This window comes from Trypanosoma melophagium (genome assembly GCF_022059095.1).
Source record: "Trypanosoma melophagium isolate St. Kilda chromosome Unknown ctg5segment0, whole genome shotgun sequence".
NCBI lineage: Eukaryota > Euglenozoa > Kinetoplastea > Trypanosomatida > Trypanosomatidae > Trypanosoma > Trypanosoma melophagium.
The window spans coordinates 579020-597632 of NW_027125187.1; the positions used below are offsets into that span (position 1 = coordinate 579020).

An 18613-nucleotide genomic window follows, 5' to 3' on the forward strand; every position below is an offset into this window, starting at 1 on the left:
AAAAAAAAAAGAAACAAGAGTAATCATGCCCAGAAATGAAAACATTAACCGGAAAACAACGAAAACTGAAAAAGGAGAGAAAATATCATTCTCTTCTTCTCTTTTCCCATATTACCCGTCCATTGTTTATAAAGATTACACAAACACTTTTCACAGTATGATGAAAATAGCCGGCAAATCCCATACAATAAGCTCTTCAAGCAGAAATAACCCCTACAAAGGCACCAACCCCTCCACATGTGATATCCTCAGCGCCGCTTCCTCACGCCCTCCACACATCTCACCATCTCCGTCGCGTCTGCAGAGCCCTCGTAGTAGTTGTACACATATCTTCTCACAGCGAACCCCAAACTCTCATACACACGCGGAACAGCCGCCAACAGCCCCCACTTTATTCATTTCTTGCTGTTGTTCTTCTTCGTCCTGGTGCCCCTTCTCCACTGCTGCCGTATCTGCTACTGTGGCCCTACAGTGCAGGACAGAACGTAGATATTGAGTGGTGTTTTGCGATGGGGACATGGTGTGCAAACGCCATCGAAGTATGTGCCGGCGTCGATCTTCTCCCACCTCACGCATCCGCAATGTGCGCTCTAACAAACTCCGTGCAATGCGACACTTACGTGACTGCGGCTCCACCAGCACAACTTGAATGTAACCCTCCAGCTGCTCCCCCGGCGTGAGTGGGACCCACACAACACCCACCACACCCGCTATCTCGCCTGCAGTCGCCTTCACCTCCACTGCAGTTTCCATCGCCGCTGCCGTCTCATTGGCGTTATCGGCGGCGGTCCCCACATCGGCTATGTTGCGGTGCGCCACCACGTAGAGGTCCACCTCCTCCAACTGCCGGCGTGTGCAGGATGGGTATGGGAAGAAGTCCCACTGCTCTATCGTATCAACCACGGATCGGTGCAGCACACTGTCTAACTTCCTCTCCACATTGCGGTACGTAAAGACTACGGTTTTGGGATCCCCCGTCCCATTACTGACTGGAGGGCATATTTCCGGCATCCATTCGGAAGGGATATCGTCTTACACCCTTTTCTTTTTGCTAACTTATCTTCTATTTGTCTACCACTTCCTTTGCTGCACTTTTTCCCTTGAATGTTTTCCAATGTTTGGTATAGGAGAGAAGAATACACCCTTAGAGACAGATAAAGCACTTAAACACATGCACCACACACTTTCCATGGCATCAATGGCCTCTGAAAGTACAGAGGCTGGAAATCACTATTACACACCCCAGCTGAAATAACAACTCCTAACAAAAGGAGTCATAGTTAATTCCAAAAACCCTAGTATTTGAATCTCAATAAAAAAACGGAAGGAAGATCACGGTAATAATAATACTAACAACACCAATCAAAAGAAAAATCATGAAAAAAATGGTAAATGATCTTCAATTCGTTACATCGGTTTCACATCCACAACAGTAACGGGGTTCAAAAGGATGTTTGGTGATTTTGTGATACGCAGCTCTCTGCTGCTCAAAGAGCTGCTGCCATCACCGCCATCCTTGCGTGTTTCGAGAATTGTATCCTGCAGCACAGCCATAGCCTTTCCAACTGCGAGTTCCAATGGCAGTTCATGATAGAAGGCCAACAGTGACGCAGCAAAAAGATCCCCAGTTCCCGTATACCGTCCCTCATGGTACGGCACCACACCAGTCCATCGAGCGGGAGTAGCGAGAGTCTTTTTATTATCATCGCCTTGCGCTTTTATACTTGAGCAGAGGAACTGTAAATTTGCAGGGTCTTCTTTTGTACGGAAGGACTTGATGATGACGGTTTTAGTTCCCTGTGCGTGAAACCAATCGGCACACTTCACAGCACTCGCCATGTCTGTAATGGTGATACCACTCAGTAAACCCGCTTCATAGTAGTTTGGTGTTGCAATATCGGCCTCCTTGATCAGTTCACGGTACGCCTCAATCACTTCGGGTTTGCAGTACATAATACCGTCGTCTCCCATAACAGTATCACAGAAAAATGTCACTTCCTTGCCTTCCTTCTCTCTTAATTCACGCACTTCCTTCAGTGTATCCCTTACCTTCAAAATGATTTCTCTGTTATTGATGTAGCCTGTAAGAACGTAGCGGTAGCTGGAGAGAAAGTTGTTTGCGCGGATACCTTCCACGAGAGTTTCATACTCCTGCAGATCCATACGGTGTCCCCGTATAATTGGGTAGCCACTGTGATTAGATAGACTCACTGTGTTGATGGCATCCACGTCAAAGCCGTGTAGTTGAAGTGGAAAGGTGGCGGCCTTATTGCCCACATATCCATGTGTCACAAATGATTGAATGGATAGAACAGTCTTTCGCGCATCCATGATGAATATCTTTTTGCCTTTAGTTTAGTGTCGTTTTTTGAAGTATTTGTTTTTCTGTTGTTATTGTTTTCACTCCGTTTTCTTTTTCTTCTTTTCCTTTCTTTTTGTTCCAATGTTTTGTTATTAAAATCGTATTCTTGCTTTTTATCCACCTGTCGTGAACGATAAAGACACAAAATAAAGAAAATAAAGAAAGCTTATACGTTGCAGTTGAAGTTATACGGTGTAAATCTATGGCCATAAAGTCATTCAGTTCTTTTGCCACCTTGTTTCTTTTCTTTTTTTCTCTCTTCGTAGGTCAGTATTATGTTTATGCCATACAAATATATATATACAAGTAAATATATTGAGAACAAAAAAAAAAAAAGAAACAAGAGTAATCATGCCCAGAAATGAAAACATTAACCGGAAAACAACGAAAACTGAAAAAGGAGAGAAAATATCATTCTCTTCTTCTCTTTTCCCATATTACCCGTCCATTGTTTATAAAGATTACACAAACACTTTTCACAGTATGATGAAAATAGCCGGCAAATCCCATACAATAAGCTCTTCAAGCAGAAATAACCCCTACAAAGGCACCAACCCCTCCACATGTGATATCCTCAGCGCCGCTTCCTCACGCCCTCCACACATCTCACCATCTCCGTCGCGTCTGCAGAGCCCTCGTAGTAGTTGTACACATATCTTCTCACAGCGAACCCCAAACTCTCATACACACGCGGAACAGCCGCCAACAGCCCCCCACTTTATTCATTTCTTGCTGTTGTTCTTCTTCGTCCTGGTGCCCCTTCTCCACTGCTGCCGTATCTGCTACTGTGGCCCTACAGTGCAGGACAGAACGTAGATATTGAGTGGTGTTTTGCGATGGGGACATGGTGTGCAAACGCCATCGAAGTATGTGCCGGCGTCGATCTTCTCCCACCTCACGCATCCGCAATGTGCGCTCTAACAAACTCCGTGCAATGCGACACTTACGTGACTGCGGCTCCACCAGCACAACTTGAATGTAACCCTCCAGCTGCTCCCCCGGCGTGAGTGGGACCCACACAACACCCACCACACCCGCTATCTCGCCTGCAGTCGCCTTCACCTCCACTGCAGTTTCCATCGCCGCTGCCGTCTCATTGGCGTTATCGGCGGCGGTCCCCACATCGGCTATGTTGCGGTGCGCCACCACGTAGAGGTCCACCTCCTCCAACTGCCGGCGTGTGCAGGATGGGTATGGGAAGAAGTCCCACTGCTCTATCGTATCAACCACGGATCGGTGCAGCACACTGTCTAACTTCCTCTCCACATTGCGGTACGTAAAGACTACGGTTTTGGGATCCCCCGTCCCATTACTGACTGGAGGGCATATTTCCGGCATCCATTCGGAAGGGATATCGTCTTACACCCTTTTCTTTTGCTAACTTATCTTCTATTTGTCTACCACTTCCTTTGCTGCACTTTTTCCCTTGAATGTTTTCCAATGTTTGGTATAGGAGAGAAGAATACACCCTTAGAGACAGATAAAGCACTTAAACACATGCACCACACACTTTCCATGGCATCAATGGCCTCTGAAAGTACAGAGGCTGGAAATCACTATTACACACCCCAGCTGAAATAACAACTCCTAACAAAAGGAGTCATAGTTAATTCCAAAAACCCTAGTATTTGAATCTCAATAAAAAAACGGAAGGAAGATCACGGTAATAATAATACTAACAACACCAATCAAAAGAAAAATCATGAAAAAAATGGTAAATGATCTTCAATTCGTTACATCGGTTTCACATCCACAACAGTAACGGGGTTCAAAAGGATGTTTGGTGATTTTGTGATACGCAGCTCTCTGCTGCTCAAAGAGCTGCTGCCATCACCGCCATCCTTGCGTGTTTCGAGAATTGTATCCTGCAGCACAGCCATAGCCTTTCCAACTGCGAGTTCCAATGGCAGTTCATGATAGAAGGCCAACAGTGACGCAGCAAAAAGATCCCCAGTTCCCGTATACCGTCCCTCATGGTACGGCACCACACCAGTCCATCGAGCGGGAGTAGCGAGAGTCTTTTTATTATCATCGCCTTGCGCTTTTATACTTGAGCAGAGGAACTGTAAATTTGCAGGGTCTTCTTTTGTACGGAAGGACTTGATGATGACGGTTTTAGTTCCCTGTGCGTGAAACCAATCGGCACACTTCACAGCACTCGCCATGTCTGTAATGGTGATACCACTCAGTAAACCCGCTTCATAGTAGTTTGGTGTTGCAATATCGGCCTCCTTGATCAGTTCACGGTACGCCTCAATCACTTCGGGTTTGCAGTACATAATACCGTCGTCTCCCATAACAGTATCACAGAAAAATGTCACTTCCTTGCCTTCCTTCTCTCTTAATTCACGCACTTCCTTCAGTGTATCCCTTACCTTCAAAATGATTTCTCTGTTATTGATGTAGCCTGTAAGAACGTAGCGGTAGCTGGAGAGAAAGTTGTTTGCGCGGATACCTTCCACGAGAGTTTCATACTCCTGCAGATCCATACGGTGTCCCCGTATAATTGGGTAGCCACTGTGATTAGATAGACTCACTGTGTTGATGGCATCCACGTCAAAGCCGTGTAGTTGAAGTGGAAAGGTGGCGGCCTTATTGCCCACATATCCATGTGTCACAAATGATTGAATGGATAGAACAGTCTTTCGCGCATCCATGATGAATATCTTTTTGCCTTTAGTTTAGTGTCGTTTTTTGAAGTATTTGTTTTTCTGTTGTTATTGTTTTCACTCCGTTTTCTTTTTCTTCTTTTCCTTTCTTTTTGTTCCAATGTTTTGTTATTAAAATCGTATTCTTGCTTTTTATCCACCTGTCGTGAACGATAAAGACACAAAATAAAGAAAATAAAGAAAGCTTATACGTTGCAGTTGAAGTTATACGGTGTAAATCTATGGCCATAAAGTCATTCAGTTCTTTTGCCACCTTGTTTCTTTTCTTTTTTTCTCTCTTCGTAGGTCAGTATTATGTTTATGCCATACAAATATATATATACAAGTAAATATATTGAGAACCAAAAAAAAAAAAAGAAACAAGAGTAATCATGCCCAGAAATGAAAACATTAACCGGAAAACAACGAAAACTGAAAAAGGAGAGAAAATATCATTCTCTTCTTCTCTTTTCCCATATTACCCGTCCATTGTTTATAAAGATTACACAAACACTTTTCACAGTATGATGAAAATAGCCGGCAAATCCCATACAATAAGCTCTTCAAGCAGAAATAACCCCTACAAAGGCACCAACCCCTCCACATGTGATATCCTCAGCGCCGCTTCCTCACGCCCTCCACACATCTCACCATCTCCGTCGCGTCTGCAGAGCCCTCGTAGTAGTTGTACACATATCTTCTCACAGCGAACCCCAAACTCTCATACACACGCGGAACAGCCGCCAACAGCCCCCCACTTTATTCATTTCTTGCTGTTGTTCTTCTTCGTCCTGGTGCCCCTTCTCCACTGCTGCCGTATCTGCTACTGTGGCCCTACAGTGCAGGACAGAACGTAGATATTGAGTGGTGTTTTGCGATGGGGACATGGTGTGCAAACGCCATCGAAGTATGTGCCGGCGTCGATCTTCTCCCACCTCACGCATCCGCAATGTGCGCTCTAACAAACTCCGTGCAATGCGACACTTACGTGACTGCGGCTCCACCAGCACAACTTGAATGTAACCCTCCAGCTGCTCCCCCGGCGTGAGTGGGACCCACACAACACCCACCACACCCGCTATCTCGCCTGCAGTCGCCTTCACCTCCACTGCAGTTTCCATCGCCGCTGCCGTCTCATTGGCGTTATCGGCGGCGGTCCCCACATCGGCTATGTTGCGGTGCGCCACCACGTAGAGGTCCACCTCCTCCAACTGCCGGCGTGTGCAGGATGGGTATGGGAAGAAGTCCCACTGCTCTATCGTATCAACCACGGATCGGTGCAGCACACTGTCTAACTTCCTCTCCACATTGCGGTACGTAAAGACTACGGTTTTGGGATCCCCCGTCCCATTACTGACTGGAGGGCATATTTCCGGCATCCATTCGGAAGGGATATCGTCTTACACCCTTTTCTTTTTGCTAACTTATCTTCTATTTGTCTACCACTTCCTTTGCTGCACTTTTTCCCTTGAATGTTTTCCAATGTTTGGTATAGGAGAGAAGAATACACCCTTAGAGACAGATAAAGCACTTAAACACATGCACCACACACTTTCCATGGCATCAATGGCCTCTGAAAGTACAGAGGCTGGAAATCACTATTACACACCCCAGCTGAAATAACAACTCCTAACAAAAGGAGTCATAGTTAATTCCAAAAACCCTAGTATTTGAATCTCAATAAAAAAACGGAAGGAAGATCACGGTAATAATAATACTAACAACACCAATCAAAAAGAAAAATCATGAAAAAAATGGTAAATGATCTTCAATTCGTTACATCGGTTTCACATCCACAACAGTAACGGGGTTCAAAAGGATGTTTGGTGATTTTGTGATACGCAGCTCTCTGCTGCTCAAAGAGCTGCTGCCATCACCGCCATCCTTGCGTGTTTCGAGAATTGTATCCTGCAGCACAGCCATAGCCTTTCCAACTGCGAGTTCCAATGGCAGTTCATGATAGAAGGCCAACAGTGACGCAGCAAAAAGATCCCCAGTTCCCGTATACCGTCCCTCATGGTACGGCACCACACCAGTCCATCGAGCGGGAGTAGCGAGAGTCTTTTTATTATCATCGCCTTGCGCTTTTATACTTGAGCAGAGGAACTGTAAATTTGCAGGGTCTTCTTTTGTACGGAAGGACTTGATGATGACGGTTTTAGTTCCCTGTGCGTGAAACCAATCGGCACACTTCACAGCACTCGCCATGTCTGTAATGGTGATACCACTCAGTAAACCCGCTTCATAGTAGTTTGGTGTTGCAATATCGGCCTCCTTGATCAGTTCACGGTACGCCTCAATCACTTCGGGTTTGCAGTACATAATACCGTCGTCTCCCATAACAGTATCACAGAAAAATGTCACTTCCTTGCCTTCCTTCTCTCTTAATTCACGCACTTCCTTCAGTGTATCCCTTACCTTCAAAATGATTTCTCTGTTATTGATGTAGCCTGTAAGAACGTAGCGGTAGCTGGAGAGAAAGTTGTTTGCGCGGATACCTTCCACGAGAGTTTCATACTCCTGCAGATCCATACGGTGTCCCCGTATAATTGGGTAGCCACTGTGATTAGATAGACTCACTGTGTTGATGGCATCCACGTCAAAGCCGTGTAGTTGAAGTGGAAAGGTGGCGGCCTTATTGCCCACATATCCATGTGTCACAAATGATTGAATGGATAGAACAGTCTTTCGCGCATCCATGATGAATATCTTTTTGCCTTTAGTTTAGTGTCGTTTTTTGAAGTATTTGTTTTTCTGTTGTTATTGTTTTCACTCCGTTTTCTTTTTCTTCTTTTCCTTTCTTTTTGTTCCAATGTTTTGTTATTAAAATCGTATTCTTGCTTTTTATCCACCTGTCGTGAACGATAAAGACACAAAATAAAGAAAATAAAGAAAGCTTATACGTTGCAGTTGAAGTTATACGGTGTAAATCTATGGCCATAAAGTCATTCAGTTCTTTTGCCACCTTGTTTCTTTTCTTTTTTTCTCTCGTCCATATATATATATATATATGTATTCCTTACATTCCCATTCCCTTTATTTCTTTGATTATGGCTATATATATGTACGTAGATATGTTGTCATAATTTAGTGGTGTGTACCACTATCGGCCACTGCTGCATGAATCGAGGTGTACGTGTGACCACTTACCATACGTCTTGTAGTGGCATTAGTGCTTGTCCAAAAGTGAATCTTTCCTAAATACACTCCCCGCCGCAGTGAACTCTCTGTTGTTGTTGTTGTGTTGATTGTGTTGGTAGTCTCCACATTTAATACCCGTGTATTCCAGTTAGATGCCTCTGTCCATATATTATTATTATTATTATTATTATTATTATTATTATTATTATTATTATTATTATTATTATTATTATTATTGCCTTTCTTCTCTTCTCTTCCCTGTATCGCCGTGGCTGGACTCGTACACCGCCACTCCACCACCTCTACCAACACCGAGAGAAGATCGTAATTAGTGGAGGGCAAACTAAACGCGTAGGCACACAACTCATGCGGACTATTTTCCAACACCGGCAGGGGCGGCCATGGCAGGACAAAATGGCCAATATTACCGCGAAACCCACAGGCCGATACTCCTATTAATCGAAGTGTGCTGGCAATGCCAAATTGACTGCTCGTCACCATAACGGGGTGGTGGAGCTCAAGAACAAATCCACACACCGTGGAGGGTACACCAAAGTCAAACTCCAACAGTAAGTGTTCGGTATTCGTGTGGGTAATAACATTTCGCAGAGGAATAAGACGTGTCATGGGCAAAAGGCGAGGAAGACACGCAACACTCATCACACCTCGTGTGGAGTACGCCGTTATCATACTAAGACTTCCATAGTGAGAGAGATCCGGTTTACACTTGTGATAAGCAGAGTGAATCTCTGGAGTCGCTAATACAAATCGTCCCCATAGAGAAAAGTGTTTCACACGTAAGAGTGCGAGATCCGAAATAGCACCATGAAAAAATAAAGCAGCAATAAGTACAGTTATATGATCTCGTGGTATCGATGGACCTTTTTCTTCTTTTTCATCTTCATCATCAAAGAATAACCGTGTACCCTGGAGTTGTTGCACTTTTTGCTGTTGATGTAACTGGAGTACCTTTACGTGACTATCAATACTGTTGTATTTATGCTCATTATCATCAGATGGATAAATAATAGTGCTGTGAAAAAAATGAAGTTCATGCAGGGAACTACCTATAAGCAATTGCAACTCTACATCGCCTCGAAGTTCCCCTGTTAATGTATAGTGTATTAATCCATATGAAATAGTAGCTTCTTGTGGTAAAAGTAATACAACGTGTCGACTTACTCGTGTAGAAGAATCTGTACATTCCTCATCCATCACGCATCGCCAATCTATAAGAGAACCACTATTAGTATTGTTTACTATTCCTGCAACTCCAAGAACTTCTTCAAATAAAGGCATACTTGTATCATCCATACCAGGTGCACTCACCACACGTGTATGAGGATACATTGTCAATTGATATGGTGTGCGACCATCAGAGAAAAGTGAAGATCGTTGAATATCACCCCACCACTTTTCTTTACATGTAAACAAAGCACATGACAATTGAGGTATTGTTTGACGTGTAAAAAAAGTAATTGCCTCTGTAGTCTCTATTTCATTATCAACTTCATCATTACATTTACTCCAATAAAAACCCTCTATAATTCCTTCAAGGTCTCTACATTTATGTAAACACTTAAGACATACACGATAATTAGTCTCATAAAGGCCTAGTTCAGGTAAAGCGACAAAAGTATCATAAAAACACTTCTTACAGACATGACGTTGACATCTATCACATTCCCTAGCCGCAAAAAACCATGAAAATTTACGCTTACAAAGAGCACAATGTCTTCTTTCTTCCCTTTTTACTTTCATCTTTGTTAAATACACTTTACTATGGGTATCCATTTGACGATGAAAATTTTCTTCTTGTTGTTCTCTAATCCTAACAAAATCCTCAGTTTCTTCTGGGAGACGTGAGCGATGAACGGCGGAGTGTGGAAATACTTGACACATTGGATTCATAACCCAACGAGGAAGTCCTATTCGATGTAAACACCAATCACGATAATAACGACGTACATGACACTGAAGCCGCTTAGTCTCCATCTGTAATGTTAAACTCAATGTTAATTGAAATAGTTCTGCTGGTATGACGGAACTGAGTTTATGCACATACATCTCGAAACGTCCTTGTGTGGTTGCGACAACAGGCACATGGCTCCGCTCTTGTTGCAACATTGAATTTCCTAATTCCATCTGATTGTTATTATCAAACTTATTTGTTTTATTAGCATTTGAATTACTACGATATTCTGTAAATATGGATGCTGTATCTTTTTCTGGAGACAAGTTGTTTTCTTCATTTCTTTCATTCTCTTTTTCATTTTCCTCCTTCTCCACTTTTTCTTTTCCTTCTTCTTCTTCTTGCGATGCCCATACAAATGGGGGTATCGGTGTAGGCAGCATCCGTCCCAGTACTGTACGCTTACGTTGCAGTAATTTTATTTCATCAGTTGGCATAGACTCCATTGATTTACCGAACACCAGCACTGGTGGAAGAGCCATTGCATTAAAACCGGAACCATGAAAAGAAAACTGCAGAAAACGTGCAATAACAGGTGCAGTAGAATTAAACGGATATTCACATCGAATCAAGTCTGAATTCACTACTTTTTCTCGTTCGGTCGTAAATGCCACATCTGCTGTAGAAGCGTGTAAAGTATAAAATATCAGACGTGGGGCAGCATTTCCACTTTGTGCAGATCGTGTACTCACACAAAGAGGAAGTGGTAAATCCTCCAGCACAACTCGAGTATGGGTTTGACCAACATAACAACAAGTAGAAAGGGAAATGGATAAAACAGCCGCGTAGGATGCCTCTTGCACAGCATTTGCTATTGTTAAGGCAATATGGGTAATGTGTGAAAGTGAAGGGAGGGCAACTGTAAACTCTACCCTATCAAAGCATGAGGGAATAAGAAGTGACTGAGAAAAGGGATGTGTTAAACCTCGAAACATGCCTAATGTTAATTGAGAAGCCGCCGTAATCTTATTAGTGTTTTGCCCTGATGATGATGATACTATTAACGATGGATGATCATGAGAATAAACAGGTGGATTTACAGATCGCATAGGTGTAAATGGAAATAATCGTCGTCGATGTTGACTTGAAGAGTTCTCTGTTTCATGTATAATATTTGTATTCGTATCTGTCATTGTAGAAGATGTACATTGTGTTTCAGAATGAGGAAACATTAAATGGGCACCCATTACAAGTGATAGTTTTGATGGATGTGTTAAAAGGATAATTCGATCACGTAAATGTTCTCTTGGATAGAACTTTCCCCCAGGGAGAAACAACCGTAGAAGAAAGGAAGATATTCTTTCACTTAAGACAGAATGAAGAAAATGACTTGGAGTGGTATGAACAACTGTATTATTTGTATAAGCAGAAGAATAATAATAAGAAGCTTTTTCTGCTACTTCCGTTAATCGTACGATATGTTGAGCTTCTATCCATACAAATAAACTAAAAGCTCTTCTTGTTGGCATCACTCCTTTTAACTTTGCAATGCATATATCCATTAAACAACTCCACACTGAAGTAATCGTTTCTCCTTTTCTAGAAATTGTAATACTGCGAGAGGTCCCAGCTGCTGAATTAAATAATAAACTAATCATATTTTCCACTAATAATTTATGTTCTCGTAAGAATTGCAGTTCCTCCATATTTTCATCTATTTGATTACACAACCATCCTACAATCCATCCAATTGAAACAATGATAGAAGCTATAATACTTACTTCTGTGTCATCCGCTACACATACACGTGGTATCCAGTTATCCACTACTTTTTCTTGAGATTTATTCATAGTTTCATCTCCCCAGAAAGTATGTAAAAATACTTCTTCACTATGCATACCAACTTCTTTATACTTATTATCTTGTGATGGGAAGTAACAAAGATCCCCAATAGTGACACCAGGTTTAAGACCATGACCTCTTATATGTGCAGCCAGTGATTCTAGAGATAACTGAAGTTTCTTTTCAACTGTTTCCACATCTAATGAAGAAACACTCTCTATTTCACCACGTTGATCAGCTGCAGAAATGAAAAAATGCGATAAAGAATGACTCTGCTTCTTCGGTGATGATGGCATTGATGATGGCTGAGATGATGATGATGACGATGATAATGAAGAAGAACCAATAAGTTGTTTCCTCATAGGAGATTCTACTCTCGCATGACGTCGAGGAGATTTATATGCACGTGTTTTATTATTATTATTATTATTATTATTATTATTATTATTATTATTATTATTATTATTATTATTATTATTATTATTATTATTATTATTATTATTATTATTATTACTATTACTATTATTATTATTATTACTGTTACTAGTACTACTGTAGTGAATATCAGAAAGAGTGGTTTTACTATTCCACGCTGCACTACCCGCATGAGCTAGAATAATTCTTGTATTTGGACCATATCGATCCAAATAACCAGAAAAAATACTTGCCACATGATCTTCCTTTGATGGAAGTGGATTAACAAACCGTTTAGCATAATCATCAAACTTCTTCTGTTGCTCAATAATTTCTTTATTATTAACAAAATCTGTTCCACGTCTCCATGTTAGTGAAGAGATAGACTTTACTCTCTTTTTTTTATCAATAGAAATATCGTGTTGACATTTTCGCAAAATAAATAACTGAAACTCCGTCTCTAATGTAGAGACATAATCTTCAAATCGAGTTTTTGTAGATTCCACGGTATAATCATAAAAACATCCACAAATTGCTAAACGACTAATTCGTACTAATAAAAGAGCAATCGACGAATCATGCAAAGGGTTCAATAATGGAATTGAAGAACACGATCCAAGTGCTAATCGACAGCAACAATTACCTAAAGCAAATACTTCACAAAAACTGATAAGTTCTTCATTCCATAAACAATCACAACGTCCCAAGGCATCACGACCTGTCTTCTTAGGAAGAGGAGGTAGAAAAACATTAATGTTTGTAGAATTAGAAGAATCTTTCTCTTTCATATTTTTTAATGTATTATCTTGATTAACATTTTTCGCTGTCTGATTTATAGTAGCGCAACGGGTTAGTGCATCCTTGAATATACTGGAATGTGTAATATCGATTCCCGGAGAATAATACAAATAGGGTGGTTCAGACCCATTTGTTAAATTCGCTAAAGAATATAAAGGTGTAGTATAAGTAGAATTATGTGTTGAAGAGTGCATCATTTCACTTATTTTAAGTGAATGCTGTAATGCTGGTACTGTAATTCGTAGAGGAATTTTACACCATTTGGCTTTCTTAACGGCATAAATAGGAGGAATATACCAATTTATAGTTGAATCTTCCATCTGACTATTTTTTTCTTCTGTAGAATAAGAATAAGGTGCGGCTCCTCCTCCTCCTCCCCCTCTTCCTATTCCTCCTCTACCGTCTTGTAAAAGTGTACTTGCTTCAATAAAGAGCAAGTGAATAAATTCGTCTGATAGAGAACCACCAGCAAAAGCAAGAAACTCAAATAATGTTCGTATATCAAATGAATGTGTAGTTTGTGGACACAAGGCATGTATTCCACGTATAGCCTCATCCATAGAGGGAAAGATATCTTTCTGTGGAATACCAGCGTGTATTAACTGTCCTGATACGGTATCAACTGTAATGATCATAAATCCTTCACTTTTATCCATTTCCATAACTTCATTGGTGTTATTTGTGCTATTTGAATTTTCATTTTCTCTCCCATGTACTGTTGAATTACATTCCATTTGACTCTCAGCAAGTGCAGAGCACATTGATGGGTGTCTCATAACAATAAAATAACATGCCTGAGAAAAATTAACTGGCGGGTTCTCTGTTCCGTGTGGGTAGGCAACTACTAGTCTACCTGACATGTTCCTGTGACTATCCTACAAAACAGATAGCACTACTTATCACACCTTAAAGAAAGAAATAAAGAGAGTAAAAGGATATGTGTGTATTTGATTTGATGATATACATTTTGTTTTTCTTTTGTAAAACTTAAAAGTAGTAAGCATTTATACAGAATAAAAAGCAGTAAGAAGAGAAAGAAGAACAAGAATGAAAAATAGTTAACTCAAATCAGGCAGCACATACATTACAAAGGTTAAAAGAGAAACTTTCTTTAATTTTTTTTTCTCTTTTTCTCCCTCTCTGCCTACACTGCTTATATCCCAATATTTCATTGTTTTACATCATGACTATTATTCTCTCTATAACTTCCTCTCTCTTTTTTTTTCTTTTCATTCATTCATTCACATCCATTCTCATCGTCCCCCAGTTATCCAAGATTTTCCATTGGTTTCGTAAGATGTCCAAAAAGATATCATCTTCTTCAATCACAGCACTGACGCCATTGTAATAGTCGATAAACTCGGCGTATGGGACTAATCCATACTTTTTGTTCTCATCCCAGATGGTTAGAAAACCTTTAAGTAGTTTATCTGCAGAAAATAATTTTTCCACTGCTACTGTAGGATGTTCTTGTGCGTTATAACGAGCTTGAATATCTAAAATGGTAAGATTACCATCACCATCAAAGTCAAGTTTACGAAAAATATTCCATACAGCATTTTTACGTTTTTGACTCATTGGACCTCGTACATAATCCATAAAAAGATCATAATCCACGCATCCCTCTTCATTATGTGGAAATGCACTATGAATACATTCAGCAATACTATTAACCTTACGTGTGGATTGTTGTGTATCTTCAAAAGATAAACCTTTATTAAAGGCAAGTGAATCACGAACAAATTTGGCAATATTCTCAAGTGACATCCATCGTTTTCCATCTCCACTTACTTGTCGAAAATGACGTCCCATTGCCTTAATACCAATCTCTGGAATACTGTTACCCGCATTCATAACATATGCCTCTCTAATAACCCGCAATAATTCAATAGCCTCACTTGAAACCCGGTGTGTTTGATTCAGTTTCGTTGTAATATCATTCCCAATATCCGCCAGCGTCTTCCCTGTGCGTGTGCGCAGTCGACTGTCATCGCAGAACACCACCTTATACCGCTTTTCCCCCTCATCCCGCTGGTTCAGTGGGCCGCCGAGGGAAAAGATGGACCCCACGCAGAAGTCATCCGTGAGGAAATTGGAGCCGTCGTCCTTCAGATAAACGTCGAAGGGAAAGGCGGGGAAGTGCCGGGGGACGTTGTAGCCCAGCGGGCCCGGCAGCTCCCGCACCTCCTCCACGTAAAACCCACGCCAGCGGGGGAAATAACAGCCAAAGAAGTACCGCTGCACATCCCGCTCAGCCTGCGAGAGCTGCACGCAGTGGAAGAGGAGAAAGTCCCCCCGCTCAAGGCGGTTCAGCTCACTGAAGAGCGTCGTGTTCATCCGAACCGACATCCCCCTTCAAGTAGTCAACACGAAGGAAATTCGATTGTTTAGTATGATTATTTAATATTCTTTCAAAAAAGATGATAAAATGATAGGAAAAAGTAACTGTGTATAGAGGTATATCCTTTCTAGCTGTGTAGATATTTAGAGAGAAAGGACACCTTCTTTTATTTTCTTTAAAGCAAAAGAAAAAAAGAATAAAGAAAAATGATATTGGCACTATCATCATCAGAGACATAAATACAGAAACGGCATTCTTCTGTATTTAAACGGAAAAAACAAATAAATAAATAAAAGTACACGCTTTGGAATTCACCTCTTCCTGTCGTTCTTTTCCGTTTATACATTTGATATCGGCCATGGTTTAATAGAAAAACCACAAAGAACACAGTTACGAAGGCGTACAAACAACAACAAATAACTGTACGGCAAACAAGAAATGTTTCTTGAAACAGAAGCAAAGGAACAATAGAGGTTCCAAGACAACAAAAGCAAGAGGAATACCATCAATCGAGCAAAAATGGATGCCAAAAATACTGAAGAATTGGCTGCCTCTTTAAATATGGTCTTGGGTTTCCTACTTTTTATCGCTTGTGTCTATATAATATCATATATATATATATATATATATATATATATATATATATATATTATTGTTCCTTTCCTGTGGACATTAAAAGAAGACGAAATAGGAAACAATAGATAAAATCAAAAACAAGCATTATTCTTCTTTCGATACTGTGCTTCAGATATTCTCTTCACATCTTCCAACAAACTCTATTAGTCGTTCTTTCTTCTTTCACATTTGCCTGCGTTGCCATGCGTTAGGACGTTGAGAGCGTTTGGGCTGAGGAATACCAAGAGCTCGACGCGGATTTGATGATGGGAGTGAGGGAAAATCCTCCGGATCATGAAAGTATTCTCCCGTTGTGTAAAAAAATGGTAATTGCTGCTGTTGTTGTTGTCCCGCCGTTCCCCGAGAAGGAGCTGAGGCAAGTAGAGAAGAAGTACAGTTATTACCACTGTTATTATTATTATTATTATTATTATTATTATTATTTCTTGTAGACGATTGTTGCTGCTGTTGTTGTTCTCTACTCTGTTGAAGAGTTAGACCAGCGCCTCCCTTCTCTAGCCAAACATTACGCGGGCCTTTATTTCCTTTTTTATTATTTGCCTTTTCCTTAAGACGTTTCGCTAGATTGGTCTGAAATTTCCATTGTTCTTCTTCTGCTTTCTTCTTTGCTTCTTCTTCTAACATTCGATGAGCCCGTTGCACCTCTGGAGAATTTCGCATCTTCTCAATCTGTACTAATGCTTCTCGTCTCTCCGGAAGGGGAACTGTAGCAACCAGTAAAGGAAATACCCTCTCAAATGCACTTTCGGATGGAAAGAAATCGGCGCGAAGGTGATTGTAGTATTTAGTTGCAAGCATTTTTCCATTCATAAACTCTGCTGTACAATCACGAAAATCATTTAACCTATTTAACTCTTTCAATTCCTCTTGTAAAGCAGTATCAAGTTCTTTTTGTAGTTGTTTACGATCTGAAGGTACTTTATTTTTGGTATTATATATTTCTACACTTTCTGAAACACCAAAAGCCCTTGGATGTAATTCTGCCAGAGGTGAATCTGACTTTTCACGTTCTACACGCATTAAAGGATTCAATACACCGCGTTTTCTGAAATGCATTGGTAGTCCATGTACATTGTGTGGTTTAGAAACCTCGACAATTTTTTCACTCTTCTTTTTATTACCTCTTCTACCTCCTCCTCCTCCACCTCCTCCTACTGCTCGTTTTGCATTTAGTTCAACTGTTTCTCGCCTTGAAACAAAGTCAAAAGTAATGTGAACAGCATTTGCGTTGGATGCATGCGCAACCGTAGGTGTAGAGTTTACATTGTAAGTATTATTATTATTAGTCGGACTTGAACTAGTTGCTTCTGAGGTAAAAAGTGTAACACGAGAGCGGACACCATGAACTCGTTGTTTATGAATAGCCAACTCAAGATCAGAAGCAAATACACGTACCATGGGATCGAGTGAAGCACATGTAGGGTGATCACATAATTTATGTTCACGTTCAAAATGCATTAATAATTTGTGTCGATTCTGATAGTAAGTAAAGCGAAACTCGGTTCGATTACAGACATCACATGAAAAGTGGTCTTGTCTCATATGATTTAATAAATTATCCTCATCGTAAAATCTTTTATTACCACAAAATCTGCAACTCGGGTGTCCTAAAAAAGGCTGTGGATCTTGTGGACAAATCCCATCCATATGCAACTTTATTGCCTCCTTGGAGTACACCTCTTGCTCACATAGAAAAACGGCACGATTTTGTAGACAGACAGAGCAGTAATCTACCTTGTGATCTATCCACAAGTGCTGCTGCAGCATAGCGAGTTCGCAGAAGGGCTCCTGCGTCCCGCGATGCCAGCAGACTGGGATGGGGCAGACGTACTCGTACAGCTTGGCCACCTCCCTCGCGAGCTCCCTGCCGTGGATGAGGCAGTGCAGGTGTGTGTCCTCCACGCAGGCCTCCCGCAGTCGGCGGAGGGCGTCGGGGCTGAAGACGTCATCGTCGCCGTCCGGGAGGGTGCGGGTGACAATCAGCGGCCCGCCGGCCCCCCCGCGGCAGACCGGGCAGCAGCCGCCGCCGTCGCCCCCCGGCCGGTGCGCCTCGCGGCCCTTCGCCCCCGCCGGGGCAGCGTGGATGTAGAGGCCGCAGACATAACAGACGTGGTGGCCGCAGCTGAAGACGGCAAGGGCATCGCAGGTCTCGGCACAGATCAGGCACTCCACTGGGGCCAACGACACATTCGCGTCCGACATCTCTCACACAACAATATTATATATATATATATATATATATATATATATATATATATATATATATATAATATAATAGAGAGAGAGAGAGGGAGAACGAGAACAAGAACGCGTAAAGAGATGAGAGAACAGAGAAAAGAAAATGAGGTTGCGGAAAGAAGAGTTAATGACGAAGCTTTTAACCCCTTTGTTTTTTCTCTTGATAGACCAGATAACGGGTCTCTTGTTCGCACAGAAATACTAGTTTGGAGTTGAGCCCTCCTTTTGTTTTCTTTTTCTTTCTTTTTTCCAATGCTTAAAAAGTACTAAAGGTTTCCTGT

General features: G+C 41.4%; 9 protein-coding genes across 11 annotated transcripts; all 9 read right to left on the bottom strand.

Moving 5' to 3' along the window:
- Positions 1-354: 354 nt before the first annotated feature.
- On the bottom strand, positions 355-1011 carry LSM04_002854 (uncharacterized protein; the record flags this gene model as incomplete). Its single annotated transcript, XM_067329662.1, has 1 exon — positions 355-1011. The coding sequence occupies one exon, from the start codon at positions 1009-1011 to the stop codon at positions 355-357; it is 657 nt and encodes a 218-aa protein (XP_067187279.1).
- Positions 1012-1407: 396 nt separating this feature from the next.
- LSM04_001290 (Pyridoxamine kinase/Phosphomethylpyrimidine kinase) lies at positions 1408-2331 on the bottom strand (the record flags this gene model as incomplete). Its single annotated transcript, XM_067329663.1, has 1 exon — positions 1408-2331. One exon carries the CDS (start codon positions 2329-2331, stop codon positions 1408-1410), a length of 924 nt encoding a protein of 307 aa, XP_067187211.1.
- Positions 2332-3022: 691 nt separating this feature from the next.
- LSM04_000801 (uncharacterized protein) lies at positions 3023-3700 on the bottom strand (the record flags this gene model as incomplete). Its single annotated transcript, XM_067329664.1, has 1 exon — positions 3023-3700. One exon carries the CDS (start codon positions 3698-3700, stop codon positions 3023-3025), a length of 678 nt encoding a protein of 225 aa, XP_067187189.1.
- Positions 3701-4095: 395 nt separating this feature from the next.
- On the bottom strand, positions 4096-5019 carry LSM04_004698 (Pyridoxamine kinase/Phosphomethylpyrimidine kinase; the record flags this gene model as incomplete). The annotated part of the gene is made up of 1 exon (XM_067329665.1): positions 4096-5019. The coding sequence occupies one exon, from the start codon at positions 5017-5019 to the stop codon at positions 4096-4098; it is 924 nt and encodes a 307-aa protein (XP_067187382.1).
- Positions 5020-5711: 692 nt separating this feature from the next.
- On the bottom strand, positions 5712-6389 carry LSM04_001526 (uncharacterized protein; the record flags this gene model as incomplete). The annotated part of the gene is made up of 1 exon (XM_067329666.1): positions 5712-6389. One exon carries the CDS (start codon positions 6387-6389, stop codon positions 5712-5714), a length of 678 nt encoding a protein of 225 aa, XP_067187218.1.
- A 397-nt stretch (positions 6390-6786) lies between these two features.
- Positions 6787-7710, bottom strand: LSM04_005813 (Pyridoxamine kinase/Phosphomethylpyrimidine kinase; the record flags this gene model as incomplete). Its single annotated transcript, XM_067329667.1, has 1 exon — positions 6787-7710. The coding sequence occupies one exon, from the start codon at positions 7708-7710 to the stop codon at positions 6787-6789; it is 924 nt and encodes a 307-aa protein (XP_067187430.1).
- Positions 7711-8097: 387 nt separating this feature from the next.
- LSM04_007510 (uncharacterized protein) lies at positions 8098-13977 on the bottom strand (the record flags this gene model as incomplete). 3 transcript variants are annotated; one of them, XM_067329670.1, is made up of 2 exons in its annotated part: positions 9504-9635; positions 9742-13977. In XM_067329670.1, 2 exons carry the CDS (start codon positions 13975-13977, stop codon positions 9504-9506), a joined length of 4368 nt encoding a protein of 1455 aa, XP_067187510.1. The 3 variants fall into 3 exon arrangements, with proteins under 3 accessions (XP_067187509.1, XP_067187510.1, XP_067187508.1); XM_067329668.1 differs by lacking the exon at positions 9504-9635 and having other exon boundaries at positions 12662-12671; positions 12767-13977; XM_067329669.1 differs by having other exon boundaries at positions 8098-13977.
- Positions 13978-14350: 373 nt separating this feature from the next.
- On the bottom strand, positions 14351-15466 carry LSM04_006375 (uncharacterized protein; the record flags this gene model as incomplete). The annotated part of the gene is made up of 1 exon (XM_067329671.1): positions 14351-15466. The coding sequence occupies one exon, from the start codon at positions 15464-15466 to the stop codon at positions 14351-14353; it is 1116 nt and encodes a 371-aa protein (XP_067187451.1).
- Positions 15467-16256: 790 nt separating this feature from the next.
- LSM04_003653 (uncharacterized protein) lies at positions 16257-18296 on the bottom strand (the record flags this gene model as incomplete). The annotated part of the gene is made up of 1 exon (XM_067329672.1): positions 16257-18296. The coding sequence occupies one exon, from the start codon at positions 18294-18296 to the stop codon at positions 16257-16259; it is 2040 nt and encodes a 679-aa protein (XP_067187322.1).
- Positions 18297-18613: the final 317 nt, after the last annotated feature.